At 40.0% G+C, this 14469-nt stretch overlaps 1 protein-coding gene across 1 annotated transcript; it reads left to right on the top strand.

The window, feature by feature from the left end:
- Positions 1 to 1147: 1147 nt before the first annotated feature.
- On the top strand, positions 1148 to 12508 carry LOC137098247 (activin receptor type-2B-like). The gene is made up of 11 exons (XM_067474289.1): positions 1148 to 1810; positions 3767 to 3974; positions 5633 to 5742; positions 6772 to 6923; positions 7148 to 7291; positions 7650 to 7793; positions 8546 to 8694; positions 9744 to 9858; positions 10198 to 10336; positions 10570 to 10697; positions 10978 to 12508. The coding sequence occupies exons 1-11, from the start codon at positions 1759 to 1761 to the stop codon at positions 11170 to 11172; spliced, it is 1536 nt and encodes a 511-aa protein (XP_067330390.1). The 5' UTR covers positions 1148 to 1758; the 3' UTR covers positions 11173 to 12508.
- Positions 12509 to 14469: the final 1961 nt, after the last annotated feature.

Raw genomic sequence — 14469 nt, 5'->3', positions numbered from 1 at the left:
GGGCCATTTGCTGCATGAATTGGCTGGGTGTCACCAACATGCCATTAGCCTGGTTGTCAAAGATGAGAAAGCGAGAGGGACCCGTGGGTTCGGCTTAATGGCATTTTAACAATGTCATTGTTGATTTCCTCTGATGAGGGGTTTTATTTTACACAAAGGACTTCAGTTTTGAAAGAGTGTTCTAAATGCTGGGAAGCAAACTGCATACCTTGATTTTTTATTATTCTGTTTCACAGACCTAAATTACTTCCTCTAATGGAGATACTTTTTTTCTTGGGGTGGGGGGGGGGGGGGTGGGGGGAAAGCATTACCCATTAGTTCAAGCAAAAGAACTTAAATCTTTTTAGAGACATGCTTCTAAAGGTAAGAGTCTGTTGTCTGGGTAACTGTGCGGGTTGATCAACCCTGTGCCACAAACCCATCTTGTTTTAATTTTATGCCGCAAATTATTTGACTATTTAAGGAATCTCATGTTTGGAAAATGGGGAAGATTATTGTAATTTACTTCCTGTTTTGTGATAACAATAGATATGCATTATAAGCCACAACCTACATCTATTTGGGGTTTTGTGGTGTGAGATGTCAGCTATTTGATATTCAATAAGGTGGAAAAAGAAGTAATTAGAACAAATACATTTTAAATAGCATTTATTGTATCCTGTTACCCCAAATTAGGTCAGCTATTTTTAGCACTGCCACTTATGCATAAAAGATCATTCAGATAGAGAAAAACTCTGAATTTCATACAACTAATGGCGCTGTAAGAGATATTAATCACAGTATGTCAAAGCGCAGGAAATAATATAGGTTTTAAGCGTTTAAGAGCTGGTTAACTGTAATATGTTACAAAAAGAATAAAAAAAACGCAGGCTGCTGATGATCTGTACAGGTCTACTGGGAACACTAGCACTGCAACACAATCTTCCAATAAACAATTAAAAGTCTAAATTAACCCTTAGCTTAAATGAGGCATACGTTCAACAATATTTCCATGTAAAACTTGAGCTAAATGTTACACTAATAAATGATAGGAACCGAAGGGTAGACTACAAAAACACCAACTCTGATCACACAAAGTGCAAGTGTTACACCAGCTGGAAACCGAGTCGAACACAGACGTGGGAAACACCTTAGATTCCTTCTGTTGCGCTTTAAAGGTTGGTTGTGGTTTTTTAAAGAGAGAGGAAATGATTAATTCGGGGCTAAAACAAAGTCATTTCAGGCGTGGATCGGTGGTGTCGCGTCGAGGTCACTCGCTGGCTGCATGAATTCCCCTCTTTGTGTTTACACATCCGGGTTTCCCTGTTTGCAGCCCATTCCCCATTTAGAAGCCATTTTGGACACAGATCAGTAACATGCACGTAAACCCCGACCGACCTCCCGACGCAGCGGTGCTACTATTCGAGTGAATTACCTTAATGAAAAGCAGTGCTGAGCTTTCGTCTCGAGTCCTTTAACGGCTCCGCTTTCGGTATTTTTTTTTTGGGGGGGGGACCCACTTTCGACGCGGAATGCTGCACCTATTCGCGGACTAACAGCCTGGCTCTCAGTCGCTCCTCTCTGTTCTTGCAACATTGTTGCAGCGTCGCGGCTATTGACACGCGCTGTGGCGGCGGTGGTGTTGGTGTTGGTTAGGCTGCTGGAGGGACCGGAGGCCCGGTGGTCGTTTTGATCCTGGACTGATGTTTTGGACGCCGTGAGTTTTAATGTTCGCGACGGAACGCGGGGGAAATCTCTGTCCTGAATTCAAAACGGAACATGTCTTTTTCATGGCTGACTTGTTCACTTCTTCTGGGAACTTTATGCGCAGGTAAGCTACCGAATTTGCAACAGCCTTTTTTTTCCCCTTCCCGGAGGCGCACACACATATTTTAAAGAATGTAGTTTGAAATGTGGACCCACGAGCCACTTCATCTTTGTTAGTTGTTTAAACTTTGGTGGTTCAGCTGAGGGGATTTTATTCTCTTACCCTTAATCGCCTTTTCTCTGTTAGTCCCTTTAACACAACTAGTCCCCTCCCGAGCCATATAAGTAAAAGCGCAGACTTATTATTATCATGAATATTAGTTATTAAAAAAAGGCTACACGTGTGTCCTTCGCTCGCACACATAAAAACGCCGCCTATATTTATCCAAACTTGAAACTGTTGCGTCCTCGTCGCCTTTTCGTAACAGTAGCAGCTGCAGCAACATCTTGAAACCTTATAGGCGCCGTCTCAGGTCTGTGCTCTTGTTTGAGGTTACAGCCTGAACAAGAGCTCTTGCAAACACACTGCATCTTAAAGGATAATTAGACAAATAAACATAAAAACACATCATCGGAGTTTGGTTTTCAGAGACAGCAAGCGTTTGTCTGGAATGTTTTGTCTGAATTTAGGTAACTGTTACACACACACACACACACACACACACACACACACAACTGGGACTTGGTACCACGTGAATTTGTGTTTTTGCCTCACACATTGGATCTTTTATTGTGTCTCACGCACGAGCACACGTTTCCCTGAGCGAGCTGTTCTCAACTACAACTATTTTGTTCTTTCGACAACAATAGTATCCACTTTCCCTCATGAAATCACCATTGAGGCACAGCTGCCTCCGTGGCTAGTGCCTTTTTTTTTTCTTTTTTTTTGGTTTATAGATTAGGGCTTATAGGTGAGTATAGTAAGCTGCTTCTCCAGAATTCATGTTGTTGTGGTATAATCCTCGCTAAGTGACAGAGGGAGGGGGTTGGGGAATGATCTTGTAGTAAGTCCTCCCGGATCATGTGACAACAGATATCAGAAATGCCATCTCGGCTCAGTGGGGCTTTGAGAATCACTGCTCAATGTTTTTGCGTATTTATTTATTTTTTATTTTTTTTGTCTTTTCTACCATGCTTCCCCCCATTCTTACTAGTGAACATGGTGTTTGGTCAGAGCATGCATCCCTACATGCCAAAATGGAGTCCATTGTATGCTACTGGACAACTGAATGCATGTATGTGTGCCCGTGCCTGTGTGTAATGGGTTGGTGGGGGTAACACTGGGGGATGGGCAGCCTCCTATAGTCAGGGATTTAAAGAGACAGGCACTATTTTTTTTTTTTTTTTTTTTTTGCTGAACAAAGATTAAACCTAATGTCCGAGTGATATTGTGAGTGACATGTACCGCACATTATCTGCTTTAGTGTTCATCGAAAACATGTCCCCTCTGTGCGTCCCACGTCAATTCCACTAATAGAGGAATAAAAAAAAAAAAAAACATTTTCTGTAAGGAGACTGACAGCCATTGTTACATCCCAGCATTGGTTAGGAAATGTCCGGCTATTTCCCCCCTTTCAAAGAAAAAGGTCTTATCGGTCTTACCAGATGTGTCATACTCCAGGAGGATGCAGGAGTCCTTATCAGTAGAAGTAATGTCAGGGTGTGTGTGTGCGTGTGTGTAAGAGAGAGCGAGAAAGAGATGTTTCGTGGCACAGCAGGGCATAATTGTTATAGCTAATTAAGTTCTGTCTCTTTCTCTCATTTTTTTAACATTTTCCTCTATGAAAAGATGCTTTAGTGAATGGGATTAAGCTAAAATACAATTTCTTAGCCCAAAGGAACTGCCTTTCTACTACAGAGAGCTCCCAATCTTGGCCACGAGCCACAGTGATGATAGAAGCTCTGCTCAGAGATGTTCCTTAGTGGCACTGAGCGGATCCTGCGCCATATGTCCGTGCTTCCGCCTATGAGTTGCAATTCATTACGATGTGAGCTGACTGTGGCCTTCTGTCTATCTCAGGGTACAGTCTGGGAGAAGCTGAGACCCGGGAGTGTGTGTACTACAATGATAACTGGCGTACGGAGAGGACCAACCAGAGCGGCTTTGAACGCTGCGAGGGGGAGAAGGACAAGCGACTGCACTGTTATGCCTCTTGGCTCAACTCCTCAGGGACCATCAAGCTGGTGAAGAAAGGCTGCTGGCTGGACGACTTCAACTGCTATGACAGGTCGGTTAACTGAGCGAGATCACCCACACTGTACATTTACATTCACATTTTAGATATCTGGCTCCTCCTATAAAGACTACCGATCAATTTTCCTGTGATCCATTATTATAGAAATCATTCTCAAATCTGATATTTGGACATGCATCAAACCCCTTCACTTTTTGCACAGTTTGCAACTTACTTGCCCATCAGTATACACTCAATGCCTGTATTAAAAACATATTTTCAAAAAAAATCTTAGCGAACTTGTTTCAGGCCCTTTGCAGTTTCAAACTATGGTCTATTGATGCCTGTTTGCTTTGAAATTAAATTGATTAGACATCACACTCCTGTGGATATGTGGTCCAATAAATCAGATTGTGCATGTTGGTACAAAAACCGTGTGCAAAAGTGAAGGACTCGCAATACTTTCTGCGTAGACACACACAGCGGACACTGCACATGAAGCTAAAACCAGAGATGCAAATGGATTTTTTTTGTTTATTAGCAATTTGATTGTTAATTGATGAATGAAGAAGTTCTGAATAAAAGATTAGAAATTTAGTTTTTTTAGTTAAAAAAAAATAGTAACATTCAGATTATTTTGTCTAGTCCCAGTGCAGTATAACTAACTCATACACTCTGTAGGGCAAATTCAAGTAATTTCAAAATGAAGTCTCCAATCCTGTTATAAAACATCGTTATAACCAGGCTTTATCAAACGGGGGGAGAGATTCCCTCAAGTGTAGACTTGTGTTTATTCGGCAAATGCTCCCCCACCAGCAGAGCTTCCATTTATTCTTTTTGGAAATAACCAGATAGTCTGTGTTGATGGTGCAGAGTGCAGCTCAGGGTCCACAGCCTGATAAAAGCAGATAGATATGGTGGCAGCAGGCCACTCAGTAATATGTAGTTTAGGAAAATACGTTTAAACCTGGACATTATCAGCTGTCTATGCAGAGTTATGTGGCATCGAGCTTCCTAGTTTTTAATATTCATGCCACAGCTTCTTGAATGAGCTGGAAACCTCTGGTGGCTCACAAAGACAAGCTGGAGAAAAAAGAAGTAACGCAGTTACACAGTTTGTGTATTTCAGGACTAACATCAGGGTTTTTAAATACTAGGCAAACGACAGCTATTTTCAATGACACTGAGATAATTTGATGATCAACTTGTAACTAAATTAAATTAAAGGCTTAGTTACAATGGGACGCATGCAAATGTAGTTTTTATTTTTTAAAACTACTAAATGTGTAGACTGTTCAAAGTGTTTGCCCCACTTTTGGCTGTAATTAGAAGCACACAGGGAACATACAGGAACCTGGTCAATTTAGTCTGAGGAAACTCTCCTTAAGTATTGACAGAAAGTGAAACGTAATGAACAGGTTGGCAATTTTGGTGTTAAACAGGGGAGATGTACACTTAAGGGCAAATTACAAATCATGTGATTCCTCTATATATTCAACATTTCCTAATCTTTGGTTGACACATACTGTAGGTACCAGGGACCAATGTCAGTAGGTGAATTACTATATATATATATATATGGGAATACCTGGTCCTTATTTATTGTAACCCATTTGTAGCTATGAGAACAGCTCAGTGTGTTTGTGTGTGTGTGTGTTTTTTTTTTTGTCCTTCCTTTTTTAATCTATATTTGTGTTGCCTGCTGTTTTTAGGCAAGAGTGTGTCTCCATGGAGGAAAACCCTCAGGTCTTCTTCTGCTGTTGTGAGGGCAACTACTGCAATGAGCGATTCACCCACCTACCTGACATGATTGGCAACCGAGGTGACTTGACAAATGCACCGCCACTTATAGTACAAGCAAAAATAGGTCTTTGCTCTTTCCCTCCGTTTAGTGGGAGTGGAGCTTAGCCCTCCAACTAGGTATTTCTTTGAGCCATATTGTTTTACCCCCGCCACCCTGCATGGTTTTACTATTTTAGGAACGGTTTTATTCTCCTTGTACATGCTCCCTTTAGGGCACATGAGTTGTGAGTTTGAAGGTCTCTCTTATCATTGCTATGCTGATAATGTCCAATTAAATGTATTTGTGAAACCGGGTGAAGCCTTAAACTTGTTCATATTGAAAAACTGTCGTAATCAGATCAGTGCATGGATGTCTCATTTTCTACAATCGAAGTCCTGGTTTTTGCAACAGTCAGTCTGTAGAAAATGTTCGACAGCACTTTGGTCCCTTAGTTTCAAATGCATTAGTGTTAACTTTGATTACATGGCTCTGAAAGGGACGCTGGGAAAGTCAGTAACTAAGTCATTCTATTTTCACAAGTTCCCTTTCATCTTTGCAACAGCGTGAACAAATCCCGTTTGGATTTTTGTAATGCCCTTTATGTATTGTATTATGTATGTATCCACGTAAAGCACTTTGCCACCTTGATTTTGAAAAGTGCAATAGAAGTAAAAGTAATGTTTTAGTAGTAGTAAAACCTGATTTGTAATATAATGATCCCTTTTACGCACAGTTGTTGCTAATTTATTCAAGTCATGCACCTGACTGACTGCATATTAAGGGGTGTGCTATTGAATTTGTTTCATTTCACAGTCCAGCTCTGATTTCCCACTGACTAGCAAGTGATGGAAAGTGACATGTTTTAACATGCCGACTATTGTCTGTTTCCTGCATTTCTTAAAACTCTGAGGACATTTGTCAGTTGAGGATCAAGGATGGACACTCTAGCTAAAATTTTGCTCTTTCACAATCATGTCTTGCAATCAAAGGGGTATTTATGACGTCGCTAATAACTCGCATGTCAAAAAAAGCTGACATGCTGTAATTATAGTTTTTACTCCTTGACAGTGAAAATCCGGGCTCCACCCAGGGTGCCGTCCCTGCTCAATGTGCTTGTGTACTCCTTGCTGCCTCTCTGTGTGCTGTCCCTGGCCCTCATTCTGGCCTTGTGGATGTACCGCCATCGCAAACCTCCCTATGGCCACGTTGACCTGAGCGAGGTGAGGCACGCCACACACAACTCCGACACTCATTTAGACTAGTCTGCATTATGTGTGAGATTAATCTTCCTGCATGTTTTGGGGTTTAAAATTTCTGTTGCTTGATCTTAGATTTTCTGCTTTGCTCAAGCAAATCACCCACTTAAAATAATTTGTGGCAATGGTTGTCAAAGTGTCATTTAACTTGCCAGAAGAATGAAATCTGTTATTTCTTGTCTGTTTAGGATCCAGGACCCACTCCTCCATCCCCTTTGGTGGGTCTGAAACCACTGCAGCTGCTGGAAATCAAAGCTAGGGGGCGCTTTGGTTGTGTTTGGAAAGCCCAGTTGATGAGTGAATATGTTGCAGTAAAGATCTTCCCTGTTCAGGTATTTAAGCAAAATAAATTCAAGTCATTTGCGTTGTTTTATTTTATTTTTATTTTATTTTTATATTTGTGCCTCTTATGTATTAACTTTTATATTTGAGTCACAATGCCAAGGATCAGGATTTCTGAAAAAAACATATCTAAACTTATGTGTGTGTGTGTGTGTGTGTTTTTCTGGGTTATTTTTACATATCACTGGTTGTATATTTTTTCAAAAAATGTCATCTTGTAATATTATGTGAGAGGCACAAACTGGTGCTACCTGCCTTGTGTAACATAACAAACATCACAGAGTACTATTGATGTATAAATCATCACAGCCTAAACACACACTCTCTGGTTTGTGTACATGTGCACAGGATAAGCAGTCGTGGCAAAATGAGCGTGACATATTCATGACTCCGGGGATGCGACATGAAAACCTCTTGCATTACATTGCTGCAGAAAAACATGGAACAAACCTGGAGACGGAGCTGTGGCTCATCACGGAGTTTCATGAGAGGGTGAGAGCATGTCTACTCCTATACACCCACATATAGCAAATTCCTGGTGAGGTATAGGGTCTCTTTGCTGACTAGAACTGCGGGATATTTTTCAATATTGGCTGGGCCCTTTATTTACCTCAACAACAGCTTCCTAGCTTTTATTAAAGATGATTTTATTGCTTGTGGCAGTTTTGCAGTACTGCTCCTACAGTGCTCCTGAGATTTATTATACATGATTTTTTATTTTTTTTTTAAGGCTGTTGAGTAAAAAGGCTACAGGAATTTACATACTAGCAGTATTAAATTGTGTGTGTGTGCCTCAAATAACCCAATAAACCCCTATGCTACTAAAGCATCCCGGTACATTCACTGGTCTTGTCAACAAAAATGTCAGCAACAGGACAAACAATAATTGCCGTAACCACAAATGTAGCATTGCATTTGTGCAATGACTGCCAAAGCCTAGAATATTTTATCCAACGTAGTGACACAAGCATATTTAACTACAGTTAATTGTCCTACTACCCCATGTGCATGTGTCATATGATTGGTCAAGGTATGTTGTCTACATTTTGACTCCTGTTAGTTCCTCCAGGCTTCACTATTCCCCTTCCAAGTGAAGTGAAACACAGCTAAAATAAACTATTCCTTTTGTTTTGTATGTCATGATTGTATATAGACAACAGTAGGGCTTCTAAAAAAATGGGTTAAGAATTTAATTCCAGTGGCTGTTTCTTGTTCCTGAATCTGTTGTGTGTTTGTGTGCACAGGGCTCACTGACGGACCACCTGAAGGGTAACACTGTGACCTGGAGTGAGCTGTGCCACATAGCGGAGACAATGTCACGAGGCTTGGCCTACCTCCACGAAGACATTCCCAGCCACAAGGGAGAGGGGCCAAAGGCCACTATTGCACACAGGTAGGGGAAATGTAGACCGCTCCTCACTTTGCTGAATCTTTGCCCTCCAAACATGGGAAACCTGGGCCCTATTCTGGGCCCAAAATGTGGCTTAACTAAGTCAGTCTAACATTCCATTATAGAGCTAAACTAATGCTTCTCGTTCTTATTCTGCTGATTCGTTCTAAAAAGCTCTTTAAGGATTGATTTGTTGATTTTGGATAAAATTAATAATGACAAAAAGAAAAAAGTTGACACAATGATCTTTTCTTTAACTAAGTGTTGATTATGTGATTACAGGTGCATGAGATAGTTTTAAGAAATCTTCTCAGCATGCACTGGGATAATAGATTCACATACATATTTATCAAACTCATGCACGCATCATTTTATGGTTTGCTCCGATATGTTCCCACTGTTTTCATATTCATTTCAAATTTCATTTTATATTTATTGCCAATAAATTTGATATTTTCAATGAGCGTGTTCAGAACACAAATAATGTACATGACTGGTTAGGATCTTCACCACAGCTCTTTTAAATAAAAATCACAAGCATGAAAATGAATTGTTTCAGAAATGTCTAGGAGGTACTTTTCTAAGGACAGGTTTACATTTTTCTCCAATGTTTCACATTTTCCATAAACGGTATATGATCTACAACCATTCCCTTAAAAAGTCCCTCTAAAATATGCTTCCTAAGTAATTCAGGGAAGTAAAATCCACAGTCCTTGTTTGTGCAAAAATGGATTAATGGTATAGGAAAACAAAAAAAGGCTTCCAACTTTCCAAATTAAATCCAACTTTTCCAAATTAAATACCTTTATACTATACTTTATGCCACATAACAGGAAAGATTAAGAGAGTATTTAATATTGATTAAAAATACAAACTTTGGAAGATAATTAGTTGAATTAGCAAAATGTGACACGACATCTTTAAGCTTTAGATGCACATTTGAATACATTGTGGCACAGAACAAAGACTGTTGATTTTTTTCCCCCCCCATTCACGACTTCATGTGTCTGTAAGTTTGACATTTGAGTGACTGTCTACCATTAATTCACCAGGGATTTCAAGAGTAAGAATGTGATGCTTCGAGATGATTTAACTGCAGTCATTGGAGACTTTGGGCTCGCTGTTCGATTTGTACCAGGAAAACCTCCTGGAGATACTCATGGCCAGGTATGAAATGTCATCACCATGGTTTTAATTTCAGCATTAGCCCTCTAAGGCATGTTCAAATAACCTTCCCCCTTGTTTATGCTGCCCAATTCACAAGGATGTAATAGTGTCTTTTCCGAATTTTCAGCAGCTCTTATTAGTAAATATTGAACTGAAAGAAATTGGCATAAATGCAGATGGGACAAAAGAATTAATCAAACAAGTAACAAGATGTTTTCTGAATAGTTCACCAGCCACCTGATAGCATGTTTTACCTGATGGATAGTAGGATTCATATTAGAATGGAAAACAACATTAGTCCACACACTCGTATGTACTTGAACAAGTTTCTTTCATCAGGTGGGTACAAGGCGTTACATGGCTCCAGAGGTGCTAGAGGGAGCCATCAATTTCCAACGAGACTCCTTCCTGAGGATAGACATGTACGCCATGGGGTTGGTGCTGTGGGAGCTGGTGTCCCGCTGCTCAGAAATTGATGGTGAGTCAAACATCACCACCAGAAGTAGTAGGTTAAAGGTCGTTGTGCTTCAGGGTTGACCTAAAAAACATTGGATTCTTTTTTGCTTTTTCTGGGAGAGTCACATAGTCGAGAGACAAAATGTAATGTGGATAAAATTACTCTTATGCTCCAAAATACAAAAACTCCACTGTTTACTGGACTTGACATCCGCATTAAGCTTTCCATCCTGTTCCCTCACTGCCCATCTTCAGGTACGGGCGAGTACATGCTGCCGTTTGAGGAGGAAATAGGCCAGCATCCCTCCCTGGAGGACCTGCAGGATGTGGTCGTGCACAAGAAGATGCGTCCAATCATCAAGGACTGCTGGCTCAAACATCCTGTGAGTAACAGTGAAAGACTCGTTTCTGCAGCATTACCAGTATGTTACACATCCTTTTTTATGGTTAATGCAGCTCGATCGTGTGAGGAAATACTTCTCCAAATTAGTCTGTCTGTTTGTTTGTTTCAGTTTGCGTTGAGGCCATAGAGAAACCGATGGTTTCTTTATCACATTTGTATGAAATGTTTGGTCCAAACACAGAAACAAAACCAACTGGGTGTAAATTATATAAGAATTACTATAAAGGCACTGAGCTATAACGTCTGGTTTTTGACTGCAGGGTTTGAGCCAGATGTGCGAGACCATCGAGGAATGCTGGGACCATGATGCAGAGGCGCGATTGTCAGCTGGCTGCGTCGAGGAGCGCATTGGCCAAATCTCCAGGACGATCAGCAGCACTACCTCAGACGGCCCAGTGTGCATTGTGACATCTCTCACCAATGAGGACCTACCTCCCAAAGAGTCCAGCACCTGAATGGGTGACACCATCCTTCTCCTGAGCTCCTGACTTTTTTCCCCCAAACCTAAACTCAGCGGATCTCTGTGAATATTATAAAAGTATTAAAAAAAACAAACGAATAGCAACATGAATGCAGCTGCTGTGCTATCCCAATACTGTTATCTTTTTTTCTTTTCTCTTTAAGTGTTTAAAGTCAGATCTTACTAACACATCCATCTGCTGTAGTTTGTAAGTAGTAGTAAGAATCTATGCGATGGGCACATCTGATATCACCCATGTGTCAAATCTTAAATTGTCATTACCTCATGTATTTCTTTTGTGTTAGCCTTTTTTTTTTTTTTATTACCTCATGAGTTCTCTTTTTTGTTTAATTTCCTGTCTTGGTCATGATCGTCTGCGGCCAAATGAAATGAATCTTTGCTCCAAACCTCAGACGACGTGCTGCACACCTCGGAGGAATTGTTTTGAGACTGTTAAACAAAATATATTCATCTTCCTCAGGGGTTGAAACTTCTCGATTTTTAAACTCGAGGGTGCTCCCATATTTTAAACCTGGGAATGCCTCAAAATGGGGGTTAGGGTCAGGGGGGATCGGAGCACAGCAGTTTTATTGTAAGGGTGCGAGCTAAATAGCAGTTGAGCCGTTGCATTGGACATTTTTTTTTTGAACTTTTGAAGATTTGGGACAAGCATGGTGTCCCTGGGGAACTACCTCTCAGGTATCTAGTAAGCTTCTTGGAACATTTTTCTCTAATTTGAGAGCCAAGCTTTCCAGCTAGCTATCATGGACATATTCCTGGATTTCTTAGTTTCTTAATTGTCAAAATTCAGAGTTACTCCTTTGCCAGTGCCAGGGGCGTTGACGGATGCTGTCTGGAGTTGCAATGTTACACATTCTTGATTGATTTCTTTTTCTGTCTTTTTTTTCTGAACTGTCTTGTCTGTGCAAATGTATGTACGTGTGGATGAGTGTTTTTTGAGATTTTGAAGATGAAATGTTATGAGATGGCTAAAGAGCATGTTTTTAAGGTAAGAACCATGGGCAGGTAGTTGGGGTTTATCCTTGTGAGGGCCATACTTGAGTAAGCAACATGTCTGTTTTAATTTTCAGGGGTGTTGGTTCAGTAGACTCAGACACTAGTCCCCAGATACCTCAGTCACTGTACGTCATGCAAGGAGAGCTCAAATGGTTGCCTTTGTCTCAAATGCAATGCCATAGTTGTACCGTAACATGAATACCATACATTGAATGTCCGTTATGCTGCTGTGACTATTCCAGGATACTCAAGGATTTGTAGATGTACATGTATTCTATGTTAATATAACTCTAACATGTGATAACTATCCATAATACTATGTGAGGCTAATATTCTGTTTTTATTTTTAATTTTTCTTTTTTTCTTTGGCTGGGTAGGCCATCAGCTGCTTACTCCTCCAGACTGACCTCAGATATTCTGACAAGTTACCTCAGGCCTTTTCTACATGTATATCAAGTTGTGTTATGTATTCTATTGTGTTTTTAGTAGTTGAGATATTTTATTGCCGGTTGGGCCTCTTTTATCTGTGCAGACTGTGTGCAGACCTTTTTTTTTTTCTTTTTTCTTTTTTTTTTTAAAGGAGCCTGACAGGTTGTCAAGGTGTTAATGCTGTAAAAAACAAAAAACAAAAAAAACAACCTAAAAAAAACAAGAGGAAGATTCTTGTAAATAGATGTGTACACGCAGTTGCCGAACACTGATCTGTTTTTATTTTGTTTTGTGGTTTCTTTTTATTATACAAAATCAGGGTATTAACTTTTCTCATTTCACAGAAACAAATGGATTTCTCATTTCCACTTCTACATATTTAGAAGTCATTTTGACAACTAGGCCTGTGGTTATATCAATATATTTTCAGATTTTTGCATTGATTGTGATTGAAGAGTAACACAATGATAAGGTATCCGTTCCTCGGGGTCAGAAGCTGTGTAGGTAGCACTTGCATTAGAAAGCTTGGTGTGAATATCATCAAACAACAACCGTTTAAAAAAAAAAAAATCTAATGATTTGGTGAAGGTGGCTAGTGTTGTTGGCCACTTGTTTAAAATGCCAGTTTGAACAGTATTACCTCAATATTAACCCGCTGATGTGATGTTCATTCCTGTGCAGTGATAGTTTAGTCACGTTGGACAACACACGCTCATCTGTTGTGCTTTGATTAGCCTGTGGAAAAATTGTGACTTTTTTTTCCCCCTTGACAGTGGTCTTCAATGCTTGCTCCTGTGCAGTTTCGATAGAGTGTGTGTGGTTGGTTGGGGGGGGGGGGGGGATTCAATACAGAACAATGTTTTAGTGTTTGGAGATCATCTATATATAACAATATGATTAATTTTGATAATGCAACCCCATTAATAGGAGTAATGTGAGCGGTGGCATATGCGTGGTTCAAGGGTCCAGCAATATTTATTATACAGCAATAGTCTTTTCATTATCATAGTTCAAGTCATTTGACTCAGCTGTGACTTAGCAGTTTTCTTCTGCGGATCAATAAAGTACATCACATCATCCCACCTGGATCATGTTCTGATGAGGACATGACAACTGTTAGTGTCCCATTAGGATGGAAGAAAAAGGCTTTCAGTCGAATGTGACCCAGGTGCTGTCACGTATTGTGCCAGAAAAACAATGATCACATCATGTAGGCAAATCGGCTGTGATCGGTTGTTGCTTCCAAATGCTGTCATACACCCAGCTCTTCTGAACAAAAAAACCAGTTACCTCATGCAGTACCTCGTTAGTAACACTAACATGGAGTCAGTGTCATCTTCAAAAAATATCAACTATTGTGTATATATTTACTAGACAAATGTAAAGGGTTTCTTCCTTTTCGTGTGAGTCCTGTGAATGCAAAATCCCCCCTTTTTTTTCATTTACAGTCAGTGTATGGTTTATTTCTTGTAGTGTGACTGAATGTTCCACTGAATTGTGCGACCTTCCCTGTTTATGTGAACTGTGTGTGTGTCTGCGCGCGCACGTGTGTGTGGTGTATATTTGTTGGCTTCACTAAAACAGTATGAATGGTAACTATATGTGAGTTGAAATGTTTAGAAATATAAACTAGATGAGAATACATCCTTTTTGTATATTAAAATAAAGAAACACTGATTAACTATGTAAGTGGATTTTTTTTTTCTCACGCTTCCTCATTTTATCCTATTCACACTTTACACAGCAACTCAACCTTAAAAAGTCCAAGATGTATAAACTATAAGATGGGTTTGGTAGTTTGAAACATCCAGAACAATACAGTCAACACATTTTCGTTGATTTTTGT

This window comes from Channa argus, chromosome 14 (genome assembly GCF_033026475.1).
Source record: "Channa argus isolate prfri chromosome 14, Channa argus male v1.0, whole genome shotgun sequence".
In the NCBI taxonomy this organism is placed as follows: domain Eukaryota; kingdom Metazoa; phylum Chordata; class Actinopteri; order Anabantiformes; family Channidae; genus Channa; species Channa argus.
This window is presented reverse-complemented; position numbering and strand designations above follow the sequence as displayed.

Excerpts from the sequence above, each read along its gene's own strand:
- LOC137098247 (XM_067474289.1), top strand. The coding sequence starts at position 1,759 with ATGTCTTTTTCATGGCTGACTTGTTCACTTCTTCTGGGAACTTTATGC. Across the intron at positions 10,337-10,569 it reads CCGCTGCTCAGAAATTGATG|GTACGGGCGAGTACATGCTG; the intron begins GTGAGTCAAACA and ends GCCCATCTTCAG. Across the intron at positions 10,698-10,977 it reads ACTGCTGGCTCAAACATCCT|GGTTTGAGCCAGATGTGCGA; the intron begins GTGAGTAACAGT and ends TTTTGACTGCAG.